This window comes from Colossoma macropomum, unplaced genomic scaffold (genome assembly GCF_904425465.1).
Source record: "Colossoma macropomum unplaced genomic scaffold, Colossoma_macropomum, whole genome shotgun sequence".
Classification (NCBI taxonomy): Eukaryota; Metazoa; Chordata; class Actinopteri; order Characiformes; family Serrasalmidae; genus Colossoma; species Colossoma macropomum.
In genome coordinates, this window is record NW_023494805.1 from 37,794,720 (window position 1) to 37,808,224 (window position 13,505).

A 13,505-nucleotide genomic window follows, 5' to 3' on the forward strand; every position below is an offset into this window, starting at 1 on the left:
CACATGCATATATAATAAATCTTATACTTTTAATGGATTGATTTTTAAATGTCTACACACACATCTATTTTTTTTTATTCCAGTGATTTCAGTATTTATCTCTTTATTAACACTATTATTCGTATGTCCATTTTTTTTTTATCCACAGTGTAAATGGAGTGATAAACCTGAACCCTGTGCTGAATTTTTATCTTTATATGGTTGCTTAAGTTCCTGGTGTGTGTGTTATGTTTTAAAGAGTTGCTGCCTCTTCCTATATTTGCTGCCTCTTCTCTGTATTTATTGTAAATAAATAAATAAATATATATATATATTTTTTTTAAATGTTTTGCTTTCAATGAAAAAGCGCTGACGAGCGGCTGTGATTTATGCTCTGACCAATCACAGTGACTTATTTCTCCTGGGGGCGTGGCTTTCACGAAAACGGGTGCAAAGAGAAAATAAAAAAGCCACCCGTTCTGATGTCTCCGCCTCTCTTACCCACACGCACCTGCGACACGAAAAAAGGAGAATCTGAGAGAATGGACAGCCAAAATCGCAACCGTGAGCGCGAGGCGCCATTCTGAACGACTGCGCTTGACGCCGCCGCGTGCCGCGTTCGACTGGCGCGAGGGTAACGGCTGCTAACGGCGCTGCTGCGGTGTACGGGGACAGGGACGGGGACAGGGACGGGGACGGGGACGCTCCGGCTCTCGCCTTTATTTTGGGTTGAGGGGCGTAGCTGTGTGTGTGAGAGAGACACGGAGTGAGTTGGTTGGAAGCGCCACGCAGATTCACCGTAAACTGTCGTGTTTTTTCGTGAAAAGTTCCGAACATTCGTCGCGCGCTCTGCTGCGCGTTAGCTGACACATTAACGTTTACCTAAAAAAAAACAGCCGTTAAATTCGACCCAAAACTGCCGCGGCTGAGTTTTGTTTTCGTCAAAGTTCGACCGTTTCTCGTGTTTTTCACTTCTGTCGGTTCACGTTAGCAGGAGCGCTGAGCGCTAACCGTAGCCGTACCGTTCCCCCCGCCTCTCCTCCCTCAGACATGCCGTTAGCCAGGCGCCGGGGCTCGGCCGCGTCTCTCGCGGTGGTGCCGCGCGGGGACTTTCGCTAGGCAGCGGCGGAGAAACACTCCTCCTCCACCTCCTCCTCCACTCGGTTCCGTTTTCGGTCGCCATGGAGCCGGCGGGCTGCGTGAACATCGGCAGCCTGACGAGCGCTCTGCCCGTGATCCCCTACCGCAAGCTGACCGACCTGCACTACATCAGCAAAGGCGGCTTCGGCACCGTGTTCCGGGCTCAGCACAGCGACTGGAGGACCACCGTGGCCATCAAGTGCCTGAAGCTGGACTCGCCCGTCGGGGAGAGGTGAGCTCAAGGACTCGGGGCTTCGGTTCGGCCTTTTGCACAGCAGCGGCCGAGGCCTGTGGAGTGGAGTTTGTTTTCAGTGACTCCTCGTCTGTTGACTTGGACTTGAGCTGTGCTAGTACCTGAATCTGGGCCAGACTAGAACAGCTAAAGTACACTCTTGAAAGATGGTTCTGTATAGAACCACTAACACTCAGATAACCCTTTGCGTGATGAAAGTGTTCTTTGCTTTGTGAATTGGCTCTTCAGACTGATGCTATACATGCTTATACATAGGACCACTTTGAAAAGGGTTCTGCATAGCACCAAAAAGGGTTCTGCCATTGTTACAAGCTTGACATTTTAACAATAGAAGAACCCTTTTTGGTGATGCATGAAATCTAACTATGTCCTAGAAACGTGAAGAACCATCTTTTTTTAAGAGTGCATGAGGTCCGAAAACTCGTGTGCAGAGTTCCCCTTTAGAACTAACTTACAGTAGTACAGTACGTCCATCATCTGTCAGTCTGTCAGCTAAAAAAACTGAAGTTTGGCTTGGGTTTAGATCCCTTGGGTCTGAAGCAACATGCTGAAGCTCCAAAGTGAGAAGCAGTCCAGATGCTGTTCACCACTAGAGCAAGATAAAATGAAACTTTTAAAAAAAGAAATTGGGAACTGGACAAAAATGGCTCTGAGAAAGTAGATTCCTTTCCTCATGAATACAATGAGTATTATGAGTAAAAGCAAAAGTATTCACAGCTGAAAAGTACAGACTAATACAAACTGTACTCAAGCACATAGAACGGAGTAAATGGAACCAATTACTGTTAGGTTCTGAGCACAGATTGCTCAGTGTGCGTGTCCTCTTTCAGTATAGGTGTAATGTCATATTGGTGTAGACCAGAGGTCGGCAACCCAAATGTTTGTCTTTTTAACAAAAATTAAACCACGTTGGGAGCCACAACATTTTATGTCCATTTTACCATCTTGGCTGTAAATATGTCTCAGTACGTGCTGATGTGCTAGTATAGGCTAAAAAATATAATATAAACTAAAACACAGACTTACTTTGCTCTGCTTTAAGCTTTAGCTCAGCTATAGCTGCTTTTCTCACATCTCCGGCAGGAAACTTTTCCGCAAAAGTGTAATAGTTTCTTGTAAAATGTCTCTCAACGTTCGACTTTTTACGAGGCTGAAGTCGCTTCTCATTCGCCAGCTTCTTGTTAGAATTTTTCCGTTCCACCTTAAATGGAGCCTGAGGCGGCAGAATGTAACTGCTGCACTATTTAAGGTGGAACGGGAGAATTCAAAAAAGAAGCTGACGTCAGCTTTGTGACTTTTTAGTGTTTCTCGTTGCAGATTAAACATATCAGGAATCCAGCTGGAATGATTATAAATGCAAATAAGTCCATTCAGCTCCAAATGATCGATGTTCGTCTTAAATCTTTCTCTTTGGCGTTTCATTATCTACTTACTAGTAAGATTGTTGTCTGCGTTGCTAAGGGGACAAGCAGTTTGCGCGCCAAACTTCAGGGTAAAAGGTTGATGAATTAGCAGATACAGCTCATATTAACTCCAGCATTTATTGTTAAAACTGTGTTAAAACGATCAGCAGAGCTTTATTTTACTGCAAAGGAGGATTATTTTATTTGTACCTAGCAATCTAATTGTGGAGGTCAGTAAAAGAGCTACATGTTGCCGACCCCTGGTGTAGACGGTGGTTACGTTTCTAACAAGTCAGTGTAATGCACAACAGTTGATGATACACCAACCAAAATATCAAAATTAATATAATAATCAGAACTAATTAAACAACTTTGTCACTGCTGTCACGCTTGACTAACACTTTGGCTGTTGGGGCTTGTCTGTTGTAAGCTCTACTCAGCTGTTTCTGAGAGGGGGAATCCCGCAGACCTTACATAATTTTAAACTTCTTTGCAGAGAAAGGAATTGTTTACTGAAAGAGGCTGAGGTGCTTCACAAGGCCCGGTTCAACCATATCATTCAAATCTTCGGTGTGTGCAACGAGCCGGAGTTCTTCTGCATAGTCACAGAGTACATGACCAATGGATCTCTGGATGAACTTCTGCATGAGGTAAGTTTTCTGAGCCAAGCACATTCTTTGACCGCTAATTTTTTTTGGTGGTCGGTGGGGCAGAGGGGTGATTGGGTTTAAATGCTTACAGGGCATTCATTGTAGGCTTTCTTCCTTATTTGGTGTTTGTAACATTTTCTCAACTTTCTCCATCTTTCTCATGTGTTCTCTCTCTTGTGTGGCAGAAAAACATGTACCCGATGGTGGCCTGGCCACTGAGGCTTCGCATTCTGTATGAAATTGCACTAGGGGTCAACTTCCTCCATAACATGACCCCTCCGCTGCTCCATCACGATCTGAAAACACAAAATATTCTTCTGGATGGAGAGTACCATGTGAAGGTTTGTGAGCTTGTCTGCCATTACATTTGTCCTTTTTTTCACCACTTCAAAAGTGATAAACATGCTTCAGCTCCAAATTCAACACCTTTGTTTTAGGGAGTGTTTAAGAAACTGGCATTTCAGTCGAAAGTCTGTTGACTTTCTGTTCTTATTTGGAATGTGAGCCTGTGTGGGAGTACTTCCTCTTGAAATCCATGACTCCTAGTTTTGATATCCATGAGTAACCTTTTCCAAAAACCTCATGATTCCTTGCTAAACTTCACTTTTATTTCCACAGTGGGCACTTTTGGTACTCCTTAACCTCACTGACTATATTTCTGAGCCATTACTCGAAGAGAGTAGGCTCTTATTACCCTGTTTCATCTTCATATGTAAAGTAGAGGGTGATTTGCATTTGAACACAACCTTGATTATTCGAGAAACAGCCTTCTGTAAACCTCTTATATTAATAAGGATGTACTTAAAAGCTTTTAAGTGAGTTCTTTGCTTGATTGCAGGACACCAAATGATTCTTGAGTCATCACTTGGGTTTTATCTGAATGCGGTTGCTATATTAGGGAGTCTTGACCCCATAACCTTGTGGAGCTTCTCATTTAATTTGAGTTTTTTGTGTCTTCCTTGGCAGATTGCTGATTTTGGCCTTTCTAAATGGCGCCAGCTCTCAATCAGCAAAGGGTCTGGCTCAAAGCCTGCCGAGATGGGCGGCACAGTCATCTATATGCCGCCTGAGGAGTACGAACCCAATAAAAGCCGGCGAGCTGATGTCAAACAGGACATGTACAGGTCTGCCTCCTACTGATATAATGTACAGAAAATTTACAGTTGTATGGCAGTCGTCCAATGACTTAGTTGTAAAATGTTTAATGTAGTTTAAAAGGAAAACAAAGTGGATTTTTTTGTTCGGATTTGACCAAACATTCAGCACTGGAAAATTACCTTTTTGTGCTTTTTGTTTTGGGCTTTTTGTAGTGAAAGCTAATAAGATAAGCTTATGAAGATCAGCAGCAAATCAAACACTGTGAACTGTATTTATTCAAGAGTGAATCATTGCTTCTCTTTGAAAAGCAGAGGCAAAGCAAATGCCTTATCTGATAGACAAGTTTACTGATTAGCTGTTTAGAAAGCCAGTGTTATCATATGTTCCAGTTGGCTTTTTTTTCCAGCTCTGTCTGATAGCAGCGGGAAACTGAAGAAAAGTTCTCTGGCTACCTGAAAAATGCTGTCCCTGGCCTGATTTTCCTTAAATGACTGGATTGATTACAACTTAGTAGTTAATAGGCGGAATGCCTTTTATGGCTGTTATTATAAACTATGTCCAGTGGTGGTGTCCAGTCAGATCTCCAGTATTTAGGACTAGTACCATTTCCTCCCCAGTCCATCTGGTCCATATGTTGAAACTAAACTGCAAAAAGTATGTGCTTTGAACCAGCGCAATTACATGTGTGTGCCTATTCAGCTTGCAGCAGTTTTGCTCTACCTAGAAGTGCTGTATTTTGTTTTGGCCCAGACTGCCATACAAAGTGGACTTCAGAAGGAAAATAATAATTACAACAAGAAAAACAAGATATGGGCCCTTTAATTGCATTTTTTTTCCAAACAGACCGAGCAGACCTTACTATCCTGTTAGTTAATGGCTCTTCCCTTTTGGCATGAATTCCTCTGCATTCTCCGCCAGTCTTTTGACCAGACTGTCCAGCTCATCTGCCACCTCATATCCAGTACTAGTTGTGCTTTTGCCGAGGTGGTCAGACAGCAGGCGTGGGATAGTCAGAGTCCTGAAACGATTACATTTTCATTGTACTGTGTCACACATTTTTGCATTTCTGTTGGGCTTCCAGCGATTTCTGAATGCATTCCCAGAACAGTGAACAAGGCTGACAAGCAGCACTCTGCATTCACCACCGCTGACCACAAAGTCCAGTGTGGCCACACCTGCACGGACTCCTCCCTTTCTAAAGGGATGTTTTTTCCAGGCCTAGTTCAAGTGGTTCAGGTCTGTTCTGACCAAGAAGTGAGCAGAGAGTCCGGCACTTCCTCCAGCACATGACCAGACTTGTCTTGCGTTACACCCCAGTTTGTCCCAGATTACTCATAGAGGCCTGTTGAAATCTGTGTACCAAAGCGAGAGTTTTTCTTCCTCTAAGGGGAGTCCCTAGTGGGTAAGCTTGGCAGTTCTTCAGCCATTCACTGTGCTGCTCTCTGCTTCCTCTTTCAGTTATGCCATCATCATGTGGGAAGTCCTGTCGCGACGGATACCGTTTGAAGGTAGTGGAAGTGTTTTAATAAGTCGACTTGTTGAAATATGAAAGCCAGCAGACGTGACACATGAGTTTTTAGCCTTTAGTCATGTGAGCGTTGTCTGTTTCTTTGACTCTGTAGAGCATTAACAGATTAAATTGTTTACATTTCCCTGTCTTTAATTGGAAGGCAGGCAGCATGTTTTGTGATTGACAGAGTTATAGACAGCTGTGGTCAGTATGAGCTACGTGACTCTGCCTAACATGACAAAGCAGTGTTTCGTAACATGCTGAGTAATTGTTTCTCCATCTGTGCCAGATGCCACCAACCCCATGCAGATCATGTTTAGCGTTTTGCGGGGACTGAGGCCCGATACAGGACCGGACAGTCTGCCGACGGACATCCCCAGCAGGGAGACCCTCATCAGCCTCATGACCAATGGCTGGACCGCCAACCCAGACGACCGGCCCTCTTTCCTCAGTGAGTCTCTCACATTTCACCTTGAAAACATTCTTTTAAACTTTTGAACATTCTCTAACGAACACCATTAAACCTACAGTGTTCTCCCCCCATTCACACTGGTCTAGAATGTTCTCCTTCCTTTCTCACTGGTCTAGAATGTTCTTCCTCCCATTCGCAATGGTCTAGAATGTTCTCTCCTCCCATTCACATTGGTCTAAAATGTTCTCCTTCCATTCGCAATGGTCTAAAGTATTCTCCTTACGTTTACACTGGTCTAGAACGTTCTCCCTTCATTTGCATTGGTTTAGAATGTTCTCCTCCCATTTGCAGTGGTCTACAATGTTCCCCCCCTATTCACACCGGTATAGAACGTTCTCCCCTCATTCACACTGGTCTAGAATGTCCTCCCACCCATTATTACATTCACACTGGTACATTTGGCTTATCTGTTCTGATTCTGGAATAGCAAAAAGCCAAAGTGACCTTATCTAATTTGGCCCATATTTCACCTCTTACTAAACTGTGCTATATTTTGAACGCAGAGCTCTTCCCAGAATTGTAAATTACAGTGTGTTTTGTAACAGCCACAGAGCAGCCTGCCTATTTTTACCTTCCCTTATTGAGGGCTTCCTAATCCAAAGAGCCTTTTCCTTACAGTGGCCCGTTTTACTTGCTGTGTTTTTGCCACTTTTTTCTTTGGTTCCTCTTTCTGGTGGTGCACAAGTTTTCCTCATGCATCTTCTTTTTCCTCTTTTTAGTACTTTCTGTCAGGCAGTCAGTTAAAAGGTTATTTGTAGTTGTGTGTGGTGTCTTGGTTTGTGCTTGTTCATGTACATTCTCACTTTTCCCACAAGGCTGTCTTATCGAACTGGAGCCCATGTTACGGAGGTTTGACGAGATTGATGTCCTGGAGGCAGTACTGGAGGTCAAAAGGTCAAAGGTAAGTTTATGTCAAAAGAGGAGAAGATATACATTTGTGTCTCTGAGATGATTTAAATTCTAATTTAGCTCAATTCAGAGGCATAATGGGAATTGTACCGTTACGAATCCAACTTCTGTCAGACCTTTCTGAATGCAAAGAGAGCCACATGACAGATTCTGAGGTTTTCAAAAGATTTCACTTTCATTTTCCACAGTGGCTCCAAAATACAATATTCCTCTTTTTTTTCTCTTTCCTTTAGTTTATGCGGCCGCTGAGCAGCAGCCAGTCGATACCATCAAATGGGAAACCAGTGGGAGAAAAGTGTTTGAAGTTGCAAAGTACTCCCTGGCCAGTCAGTTCCTATGTCTTTTTTTTTTCCACTTAGATACATTTAATGATATCTGCTCATTTTTTGTGTTTGATAAGACCTTTTAAAGACTATGCTTCTGCTTAAAAAGTTGTGAATATTTTATAACTTTCTCAGAAAATTGTTTGGGATCATGCAAAACTACAGTCATTTTCAATTTAATGTTGATTTTATTGTGAAAAGAAATAATGTTGTTATTCCCTTCCAGTGTCGATTAGCTTGTTGTTTGGTGTATAACCATTTTACGACAATTTTGTGACAGGACAACAGCTCCACATCTGGATCAGGGTCCTGCTCCTCCCAGGAGACAGATATGTCCCAGCCAGGCTTTCTTACCATCTCAAATCCTTCTCATGGTAATTCATTCACACTGTTCAGCACCTCAGCTCTTTAATTGGCCTTCTAAATGTAGAATTCTCTATGTACTTAACTGTACCTTATGCCTTCCTTCTCTCTCTCAGGTACACACAGACCCTTGTTGTCAGTTTTGTCTTTGCCCTTGGATGCTCCAAAGCCTCTGATTGATCAGAGCTCTCAAAACAACCTGAACCCAGAGTACCAGACGGCCCAGCCCATCTCTGCATTCAACATCCCTGTTAAACCCCACCCTCCTCAAAGTGAAAGCGACCTGCCCCTAAATATCCACCCACTCACCCTGCAGACACACCAACAAGGTATGTCACATGCTACATTATTAGTACCCAGAGCTCTAACTACTTTAAGGCGCACACAGGTGTTCAGTTGTGCCCACACACAGCTCGTATAATCTCTATAGAAAAGCACTGACCAGTAGAATAGGCCACTATGGGTTACTAAGGGTTACCCTGCCCAGTGCCAAGCATCGGCCAGACGGGTATAAAGACCTCCAGTATTGTGCTGTGGAGCGGTGGAACTGCGCTCTCTGGAGTGACGGAGCATCGTCAAAGTGCTGTTTGGGATCCAAAACAAAAATAATTCAGCATTTATACCTGCCCTCACCAGTAGACATGTGGCTGAATGCAATCAAGTCCTTACAGCAGTGTTCCAACATGTAGTGTAAGGTCTTCCCAGAAGAGTAGAAGCTGTTACTGCAGCAAAAGGGGGCCAAACTCCATTTTAATACTCCTGATTTCAGAAGAAAGTTAGATGAGCAGATGTTTGTAAACTTTTGGATATGTAAATCTCAAACGGTACAAGCAAAATGAATCTATGAACCCACAGAAGCTGAGAGAAGCTTAGTTTATTATTCAAAAAGTAACTACATAAGTAACTGTGTAACTGCATATTAATTACATAGTTATTTGCAAAAGAACATTTCATTTTCTACTTTTTAATGCTACATTATGTATCGACAGCTTCAAGGTTGCCGTTCTTTTTTACCTCATTCTTTGAGTGACTGAAACCTGTGTTTTTGACAGAATTTCTCCAGTTGTTAAATGAGAAATAATTAATATTGCATCGCAGTGTATGTTTTGTAATAACTGCAGGTGATAAGGGCAGGTGAATTTCCCCCTCGTGGCCAATTTCCATCTTTTAGCTTGGTCTCCCCATCACACAATGCTACCACGCTGGGGGGGGTGAAAGGCTAGTATGTGCTTCCTTTGAGGCACATGAAGCCAACAGATGCCCACATTGGCTGATTGGCTGAATAGTGGGAAGAAAGAGGAGGCGCCAAGCCACCAACCAAAAGACAGTGAGGTGAAATATGCTGACTTGGACCCCTGGTCACTGATAGCGGTGGCATTGCAGGGGGTTGAATTTGCGATCTGACAACAGGGCCAACAGCTAGACAGTTGCATCACTCCTGACTTACAAGGGTTAAGTCACTTGTTCAAGGTTATTTCAAGAAAGTGAAAAATAAAAATATTTTTTTTCTGATCGACTCCCTGTCCTTTCCCCATGTTCTCAGACTTCCCGTCGCCGTCGGACAGCCAGGGCCCGGCAGCACGCTGGATTAGTTTGCGGCGGGAGGAGGTGGTACGGCAGATGACTGAGGCATGTTTGAACCAGAGCTTGGACGCACTGCTGGCCCGTGAGCTGCTGATGCGCGAGGACTACGAGCTGGTGTCCAACCAGCCCACGCGCACTGCCAAAGTGCGCAAGCTGCTGGACACGTGTGAACGCCACAGCGAGGAGTTTTGCCGCATAGTAGTGCGGAAGCTTCAAGAGAACAAGCAGATGGGCCTTCAGCCCTTTCCAGACCTCACCTCTCCAACACCTCCCCCACCCTATAGCGCCCCCAGCGCTCCTTTCCTCTCCACCTCCTACAACAACACCCGCAACATGTTCTGATCCTCCAAGCCCTTTCAGCCTTCCTCTGAACTGGACTCCTGTGAGGTTTGCGTCTTTTGGAATAGACATCTCCTGAAAGATGGATCACGTTTTTTGTTCCTTTTTTCAGGTTGTTTTTGCTTTTTTTTTGTGATTGGATACTTGCCTTTGGGGTACATTGTTGGAATTTTTCACATCAGCCCTTGTCAGAGCTTCTAGGCCCTCTCTCCTCCTGATGTGGAACTACAGCCCCAGTTATTTCATCAGAACTGGTTGCATTTGCTGTTGTGGGACACAAGGTTGTTGGAACATTTGATCGGCAAATATGAACATAGCGAAAGCTTTCTGTCCCACTGACTTTGCCAGCATTGTTTTGCCACGACTCGGTGAAAACCTCTTTTATTCAGCAAATTTTGTCTTCCTCTTGAAACCCATGACTTTTCCCATGACATGCACTTAAACAAAGCTCTTACAATGTAGCTTTTTTACGCTGTCCGAATCAGTTGGCTTTGCTGAAATTTATTATTTTTTCCTTCATAGCAGTTTTAGGCCATTTATTAGTCTGATGAAATTTGTAACAGTTGTCATACCTAAAATAATATTGTTAAAGTCAACCAGGTATCTGGATTCTGATCAAATTTAGTTTGGCTTCTTGTGTTTGTCTGTATGGAAATGGCAGCTTTTGAATAGCGTGCACAGTCAGCGGCAGTGTCTGAAATTGAAACTTGCTTGTCATGTACAGTTTTAGGTTTCGGCCGTTCTGTAGCTTGCCTCACCTCAGTACACTACTTATTACTCACAGTGATCCGTGATTTAACACACCAAAATAAGATACAGGTTTCCTGAGTGGAGCATCGCATTGTTGAAATGGTGCCAGAGGACGCTAATACTAATGAAATTAGCCTTTACTAATGCTGTTGCAAATTATTCAAGCATTTGAGAAAGAATGCACATTGATGTGCAATGCTTACGTTGGCATTAACTAAGTTTAAGCATCAGACGCATGGCAGGTTACCAAGGCACTGTAGCAGCGCGCAACAGATTCCTCCATCCAGAGCTGTGATGTAAAACCTCATACTTTCTCACCCGCAGCAGTTTGAGTATAGGAACTACTGAGCAAGTAAGTGAATAAGCGATTTCAAGCACTCTTATTGTTTTGCAAGTTAATATTTACCAGCCTTACGGACTTTTTTCCAGGAGGAAATGGGATTCGTCACTCTATTTGGATGAATTTTTCCATTCTTTGGAATACCAGACATGGCTTGAATTTATAGTCAATCTGTTGGAAACAGTAAGTAGATGGACACGAGGAGACAACTTCAACCGAACAACCGTGCTTTCTGCAGCAAAACGTTAACACTGTAGCAAACTGTCAACTTTCTCTGTTCGTTTCAAAAGGACAGACAAACCAATGCAGCCAGCCAAGCACTTCTGATATACTATATCTATGGACTGAACACTGGTGACCGAATATGCTGCTCTGGGGACTGTGGCTCAGTGCCTTAGCCAGCAGAGCCCATACTGAGAGGAAGAGTGCTGCAACACGTCTCCGGATGTCATGTTTATGAAAGAATATTTAGTCCTGACTGTAATAAGGGACTGTTGAGTCAGATCAGCTGGTTCTTGCCATTTTTAACCTTCACAGCCAGTTCCACCAGTACCTGTTGTGTCTTTGCGTTGCAACATTGTAGAATGTGTCAAAGTTTACACCAGAAGAGCCAGATAAAAAGGTTCTTCGCATACCTTTTTTCGTTCTCACCCTCCATGCTGTTTTTGGCATGTGGCCTAGTTGTGTTCTGAGCTTCACTGGATTGGATTAGCAGAATGAACTCTTAATGCTTCGTGGGTAAAGCCACCTAATAGCTGCGTTCCAAAGCCTAGGCTGCAGCCGAGATGTGCGTTGTCTACGAAGACTCCTTAGTAGCCTGTTGGTCACACCAATGGAACAGACCTCACGAGGCTGCGTGGTGACATCACCAGAGCGGCACGAAACTCCTGAGGGAACTGGTGAAAGAAAGTGGAGCCCGTTGCGTTGAGTTTGTTGCGTTTTTCATTTCCTCACGGAAATGGAGGAGAATGTAGTATGATGAAATACATATACACAAATACTTCTAAATAAACTACGATATGTGGACGAATTCTTTAATTAATCAGTGATTTTACAGTTTATAAGGTAACGAAGACGAATGTAAATACGTGAACAACTTACATTTTAAAACAAGCTCTGCTCCAACCGCTTTGTTTTCTGCCATTTTTGTGGTGCTGTTTTGTTTCTCCTTCGTGTCGCGCAGAGAACTGTGGGTAACCAAAGGCATCTGATGCATCCTTGAAATCACTTCGAACGTAGGCTGCATTTCTAGGCTGTACGTGAAGAATCCTTCACTTTGAAACGGCCTGCGATGACGTAGCAGCCGAGAAATGCAGCCTAGGCTTTGGAACGTAACTAATGTAATGGGAGCTTTTCGCTCATTCTCTCAGCTGGTCTGTGGATTGTTTTGGCTTTATCTTGTGCTTTTACATTGGCATTTTTTGGGAAAAACATGCCTTGCCTGAATTCTGTTCTGGTCTCTGCTTGGAGCGTTTATTCCTTTGTCAGTGTGCATGCCCTGGCTATAAACTCTGCCTTCATTTAGCTACCTAGGAGAGCACTAAGCTGATCTCCCACCACTGTAGCGCTGGACGACTCCCACATAGCTGCCGGTTTGCTCAGTCTTCCCTAAGGCTGCAAACCACACCTTCTTTTCATGCTGCAAACGTCAGGCTATCTTGCGAAGTCAGTTAGTTGGATAGGCCGCACTTTGTAATGATGTTTGGACTCTCCTCAGCCTTGATTCACAGCTGTTTGGCCTGCAGGTTTAGGTTTAGAAGTATTTTTTTCACTCCTCTAAATCAGTATCATAAACGTTATTTGCACTGTGTCCCTCCTGAATTGGCTCATAATTGTAATCGCTTCTTTTTGTAAAGTACTGTGCCAATTCTTAGGTGCTGTGTGGCTGAATACATTACTGCCTTTTATAATTCTGGTTATTAGAAAATCATTGCAATACCATTTTCACTGAACAAACAAACCCAGTGCCAAATGTATTGTGGCAGAATTGTCCATTGCCTTAATGTACAGGCTAGGCCTAAATTAAGATGATTTACTTTTTCTCTAATGGTGTCATTCCTTTGTCCTGTTTTATTTATATATATAAAAAAAAAACATTTTAAGTGCCACATCTTTGGGTGGCTCTTGCCTTTCCTCTGTAAGACTGGACGCTGTCATCTCTCCAGAACCATGTGCACATTACTAATAATGTATAGCCTATGTAGCAATGTACAGGTGGCAGGGATATGATTTTTCTGTATGTGTTCTGTACATGAAGAGGAACTTCCAGAAAAGGCTTATCTTTGAAGGGATGTTATTAAAATGTGTAAAATTCCTTCGGCTCTGCGAGTGCTGTCTTGTCGCTTCAACCAGTAGATCACAAGGCTCGACCCCAGAGATTTCGCAATGCTTA

At 43.4% G+C, this 13,505-nt stretch overlaps 1 protein-coding gene across 1 annotated transcript; it reads left to right on the forward strand.

Moving 5' to 3' along the window:
• The first annotated feature begins 650 nt into the window (after window positions 1-650).
• LOC118826197 (receptor-interacting serine/threonine-protein kinase 2-like) lies at window positions 651-13,427 on the forward strand. Its single transcript, XM_036597094.1, has 11 exons — window positions 651-1,351; window positions 3,272-3,425; window positions 3,611-3,766; window positions 4,392-4,549; window positions 5,982-6,031; window positions 6,323-6,484; window positions 7,321-7,406; window positions 7,648-7,740; window positions 8,018-8,111; window positions 8,217-8,429; window positions 9,644-13,427. The coding sequence occupies exons 1-11, from the start codon at window positions 1,161-1,163 to the stop codon at window positions 10,024-10,026; spliced, it is 1,740 nt and encodes a 579-aa protein (XP_036452987.1). The 5' UTR covers window positions 651-1,160; the 3' UTR covers window positions 10,027-13,427.
• The last annotated feature ends 78 nt before the right edge of the window (window positions 13,428-13,505 follow it).